General features: G+C 48.0%; 1 protein-coding gene across 1 annotated transcript in view; it reads right to left on the minus strand.

Moving 5' to 3' along the window:
* The window catches only part of bcas1 (brain enriched myelin associated protein 1), a gene marked incomplete in the record, with an annotated part of 64,503 nt that overhangs the window by 21,320 nt on the left and 37,183 nt on the right, over positions 1–6,000 (minus strand). Inside the window, 2 exon segments of the mRNA XM_037683791.1 lie at positions 5,673–5,741; positions 5,846–5,887. Of these exon segments, the coding sequence (XP_037539719.1) occupies positions 5,673–5,741; positions 5,846–5,887 (111 nt within the window).

A 6,000-nucleotide genomic window follows, 5' to 3' on the forward strand; every position in this document is an offset into this window, starting at 1 on the left:
GAGCGTGGTCACCATCTGGTCGTGTTTCCCAGGAGGGACGGGACGCTGCTCCAACCTGGACAGCTTCGCTCCGAAAGCTTCCGCGCGGCTTGGCTCAAGGGGGGGTACCGAGGGATAGCCCCGCTCGGTGAACCCCTCCACTCTGGTGATGGGTACGGACTGTGGAGACCGGCTCCCCCAATCTACCAGGAAAGAACCGTCTGTGGCCTCGCCTGTAGGGCGTCCTGTTGGAACATGAGGCCATATGGATCAAGACGGTGAGCCGGAATGGAACCCAGTAAACAACCTTCCCGCCGGATCATCTGAACTGGCGGGAAAGGCGTGGGACGTATAAAAAAGGGGTCCCTTCATGTCAGCCGCCTCCTGGGTTACGTCGGGCAACCCCTGAGGGCGCCGTCGGCCGGGAGCGGTGTGATCACCGATGCGGAACGAGGTGGGATAGGGTGAGCATTCACTCAGCCCCCCTCCACCGACACAACGCTCTCCAGGAGGGAATGAGCAGCGGGGGGGCTGCAGCTGAGCGCGCCTGTCCCGGAGAAACCATCCGATTCGCTCCGAGGGTCGGCAATAAGAGGAAAATTACAAGATGGCGTTGTCCAGCGTGTAGTGACCCGTCACTGAGAAATGTTCCTCGGAGCTTACCTTGAAATAAGACTGTTCGTCAGCTTCTCCTCGGGGAGGAGAACTCACTGGACGACCGGAGGTCGACTGCCGGGCCAAGCATCCTTAACAAAGGTTGTCCATCTACACAATTTTCCTTCTTTGTTCTTCTGACAGTGCTATTAGCTCGCTGAAGAAAAAATGGGAGCCGATTTCCCGCTCTTAACGTAATTTATATGGACCGGGTAGGGCCCACACAGCAGGTGGGTGTGGACTAGATTTTTCAGTGCAACGCTCCGCATAACGGGATAAACCCACCAAGCGACAGCCTTAAAGGGCGAAGCTTATACGAAATAGAACTGTGTTGCATGGTGGAGCAGGTGGTTGGTTACAGCAGCAAGATGGACAAAACTTGGATGAGGCCTTTTTGAGTGCAGTTTGCATGTTCTCCATGTTCATGGGATTTATCCAGGTGCTTCGGTTTCTTCACTCAACACAGTCAAAATAATGCAAATTAGGTTAACTGGCAATGCTTAACTGGCTCTAGGTGTGAGTGTGCATCATTGTCTATGTGGCTCTGTGACAAGCTGTGACGGCGTCATCAAGATGGCGCCGGTGTGTAGGGCTGCCCGTCTCTCACTCTCTGCTTGTATTTTATTTTTGTTATTTTTACAATGGTTTGTGCAGTGTGCCGAGTCATATTTTCAGTATGATCGTCGGGCACTTTTGGAGCTCCGTACTTTTGCTGAAATTCCCGCGGAGTTTTTGAACAGCGGCCAGCACTCTCCCCCACCGGTCCTATCTGAGATTCCTGCGTTCCTTCTGCGTGACCCTGGCCTTTCTCCATGGAGGAAACGTCGCAGACGTCGTGGGAAGCGTGCAGGGATTTTGGTGAAACTGAGGCAAAGTGTGGATTATTCTAACAGGACTCGCTCTGGATCTGATCATCTCCTCTCTGACCCGTGGTGCTCCCGGGGCCCGGCTGCTGGCCAACTGCCCGCGCGCTCAGTCCATGGAAACACCTGGAGTTGTTTACCTGTGCGCCGCACCAACAGACCAGGAGGAGCTGTTCTTCATAACCTGCGCCCGCTGGCGCGCGCGTCTCCCTCCACGGCTGTGCATGTGTCGGACAATATCAAGATGTGTTTAATCAATGCAAGGTCTGTTTCCAACAAGACGTTTATTCTCAATGACTTTTTTAAAGATGAGGAGTTGGATTTTCTGTTCGTCACGGAATCTTGGATTTCTGATGGTGAGTCCAGCGCCTTGGTGGAACTACTTCCTCCGGACTGTGTATGTTTCAATGCCCCGCGGCCATCAGGTCGGCGCGGGGGGGGATTATTAACAGTTTTTAAAGCAAACTTTGCCTGTAAACAGTTGTCCATCCCGGTGTCCCGCGCCAGCTTCGAGCTGAGCGCCTTTGAACTTGGACACTCTCCTCCGGTCCTGTGTGCGCTCATCTACCGCCCACCTCGTTCTAAGGACTTCATAAATGAATTCTCTGACTTTTTGGCTGATATCACACAGAGATACACTCACTTTTTGCTTATTGGTGACTTTAATTTGCATGTGTGTTGTCAGGAGAAGCCCTTAGTGAAGGACTTTCTGGATTTATTGGACTCTTTTAATTTAGCTCAACAGGTGAGCGGCCCCACCCAAGAACATGGTCACACGCTGGACCTCATTTTAACACGCGATGTCTCTGTTTCTAATTTGAAAATCGGTGACAATGATTTTTCAGATCACATGCCTGTATTGTTTGACTTCACCCCCCCTTGTCCTAATGCTAAGACGCGCGTTCCTGCACGTACGCGTTCCATTAACCGTTTCACTGCTGCTCGTTTTAATGAAGGTTTTAATTCTGAGAGGATCGAACAGCTCCCGGTGTCTCTTACCACTGAGGAGCTAACCTCTCAGTTCAACTCTGCCTGTTTAAATGTTCTGGACCATGTTGCTCCCCTTAAGACCAGAAAAACAAAACTTAAATCAGAGCCTTGGCTGAATGACGTCACGCGAGCCGTTAGGCAGCAGTGTCGCAGAGCTGAACGAAAGTGGAGGAAGGACAGGCTCCAGGTGTCTTTTCAAATGTTAAGGGAGAGTTGGCGACACTATCAGAAAACCGTTAAAGTTGCCAAATGTAAATTCTTTTCTGATTTAATTGTCTCCAACTCCCACAACCCCCGAGTTCTTTTCTCCACCCTGAACTCAGTTCTACACCTCCGTGAGCCTTCACCTCTGGAAGCCTCAACTGAGCTGTGTGAGAACTTCCTCCATTTCTTTTTAGAAAAAGTGGCAAACACCCGGGCACTCATTTCTCCACCAGCTCATGATCTGTCCATCCCTTCTCAGTGTGTGGCTGTGTTTGACCACTTTGAGCCCATCTCTCTGTCCTCTCTGGAGCAGGTAATGTGCAGCATGAAGCCATCTGGTTCCCCCTTTGATATGGTCCACCCTCGACTGCTAAAGAGACCATTGTTTCATCAGTCTCCCTCTCTCAGGGATGTCATCATGGAGACTGATGAAACAATGGTCTCTTTTGATGTCACATCACTCTTTACCTGCATTCCTGTTGATGATGCAGTAGAGGTGGTCAGTTTAAGATTAAAATCAGACACCACTCTGAGCAGCAGGACCACGCTTTCCACAGAACAACTATGTCAACTCTTGAAACTGTGCCTGCAGTCCACCTACTTCACATATGGGGAGCAATATTATAGGCAGAAACATGGGTGTGCTATGGGGTCTCCAGTTTCTCCTATTGTTGCCAACCTGTACATGGAAGAGGTAGAAAAGAGAGCCTTGACGTCCTTTTCAGGGACACCACCAAGTCATTGGTTCAGGTATGTTGACGACACCTGGGTTAAAATTAAATCTCAGGAAGTCCAACATTTTACTGACCACATCAACTCTGTGGATAAACACATCAAGTTCACACGAGAAGATGTAAAAAATGGCAAGTTGGCTTTCTTGGACTGTGAGGTCTCAGTCTCGGATAGAGGACATTTGCAAACCGAGGTGTACCGCAAACCCACCCACACAGACCAGTATTTGCAGTTTGACTCCCATCACCCTTTGGAGCACAAGTTAGGAGTCATCAGGACTCTGTATCACAGAGCAGACAGCATCCCCACTAGCTCAGGAGCCAGGCAGAAGGAGAAATCCTACACAAAACAGGCTCTAGAGCAATGTGGATATCCTAACTGGGCCTTCCTGAAAGCAGAGAAGAAACCCAAACAGGACTCCAGTCAGCCATCAGGTGAAAAGGAGGAACCCAGACCCAGACCAGTGGTCATTCCGTATGTTGAGGGGGTATCAGAGAAACTGAGACGTTTATTTTCTAAACATAACGTCCCAGTGGCTTTTAAACCCCAAAATACATTACGGCGAAGACTGGTTCATCCCAAAGATCCAGTCCCCCGGCACAAACAGAGTAATGTTGTGTATGCTGTTCAGTGTCAGGAGGGCTGTGATCAGTCTTACATCGGGGAAACTAAACAGCCACTGGCCAAAAGGATGGCCCAGCACAGAAGATCAACATCATCAGGCCAGGATTCTGCGGTCTACACTCATCTCCAGGCCAGAGGTCACTCTTTCAAGGATGAAGATGTGCACATCCTGGACAGAGAGGAACGATGGCTTGAGAGAGGAGTAAAGGAGGCCATCTTTGTGAAAAGAAATCGTCCATCATTAAACAGGGGTGGAGGCCTCCGGGTTCAACTGTCCCCCTCTTACAATGCTGTGATTGCTAGTATCACTCAGCCCTCTGGGAGTAGTAAACAGCCATCAGTGTGCTAATGACCCATTGTTAGGCTGATGGTCCTTCTTGAGCATGTGATCAGCTGGTTTTGGTTGTCAGCAGCAAACTGGTTGATCCACTCTAAGAAGGTGCTATTTAAGAGACTGAGCTGAAAACAGCACCTCAGACTGAGGAAGTCTCTTGGATGAGAGACGAAACGTTTCTAGATTTCTTTTGCTTTGTTTTGCGTTTGTTTTTTTTGAATGTCCAGAGGACCAGATTGAACTTTTTTGGAATGTAATATCAGTGTTTCCCCTAGTTAGCTTGCCATGGCGGGGTGCTCATCTCTTCCACGATTTTTGCTGATGGCTGATGGGGTGGGGGGGAGACATGTCTGAGCGCAGCTTGTACTAAAAGTTTCTGAGCGGGGGCGGGGGGCGTTCAACATGAGGGACGAGGCAATGTGAGTGCTGCTTTGGGCTTTTTAGCTAGAGAGCCTGTATTTTGTGCCGCTACCTTAGTGATATGTCAGTGCCGGGTGGGGGTGGGAGGGGCAAGGTCAGTTTGATAGGCGGGGTGCTCAGTTTTGTTGGTGGGGTGGGGCACCCCGCCTGGACAATGGTAGGGGAAACACTGACTATAATAATAATAATAATAATGTCATCACAATGTCAGCACTGTATGTTTCCATACAATGGCAAAATTAGTTTCTGCATTTAACCCATCCACCACAGGGTGGTGCAGTGGGCAGCTATTGAAGGTGCCCGGGGTGCATTTTGGGGATGAGGTGTGCTGCCCAGAGATACCACGTGATATGCAGTGACTGGGGATCGAACCTGGGACTTTCGGGTCCCAAGCCGGCTGCCCTGCCTCTACACCATCTCGGCCCCCATAGTTTTATGTATTATCCTTCAAAATCCACTTGAAATAAATTGGATCAAAAACAATAACAAGACACAAAAAGATAGAAAACAAAATTATTAAAATCTCTTTTTATACTTAAGGTTTGAATGAGGTCATTGTAGACAGTGAATCATCATATTAGTTAGTTAAAAGAAATGTCATTCATAAGTTGCATCGTCGTACATTGCGTTTCTAAATGTGGAGATAACACTTTCTCTATTTTATTTTTTTATCATTTGAAGGTTTGGTAAATTTGTAAATGAGTGCATTTTGTTTTGTTTACATTTATTAACAGCTTCGCAACTTTTCAGGAAACGGAAGTGATAGTGGTGAAGCATGAAGTTTTGAACATTTGTAGTATTATCATTTCAAATGTTCCTGCAGAGGGAGGAAAGTTGAAAAAAGACCATTTCAGAGCTCCCTCCTCATTTACCTGCACGTCTAGAATTTGTTGTGTCACCTCCACTGCAGCCTCCTGAACTTCAACCATATTTTCAACCATCTGAACAAATGCAAATGAACCAGAACATGTAAACAGAGCTGAAAAGTCCATTTTATCCCCTAAAAATAACAAAACTGCATGTCTGAGAACTTAGCTCTGTTTACCTGCACTTCTACAACAGGCTGAGGGACCTCTACTGATGTTTCCTGCAGAATAAAGCTGGTTTTATATTCTCAGTAGATGCAGATGAAAATGTAAAATACTGATTGTCTATCTTTCCACACCCTCATGCATGCATGCATTACACCATTAAATATAT

This window comes from Nematolebias whitei, chromosome 11 (genome assembly GCF_014905685.2).
Source record: "Nematolebias whitei isolate Nwh7 chromosome 11, NemWhi1, whole genome shotgun sequence".
Taxonomy (NCBI): Eukaryota; Metazoa; Chordata; class Actinopteri; order Cyprinodontiformes; family Rivulidae; genus Nematolebias; species Nematolebias whitei.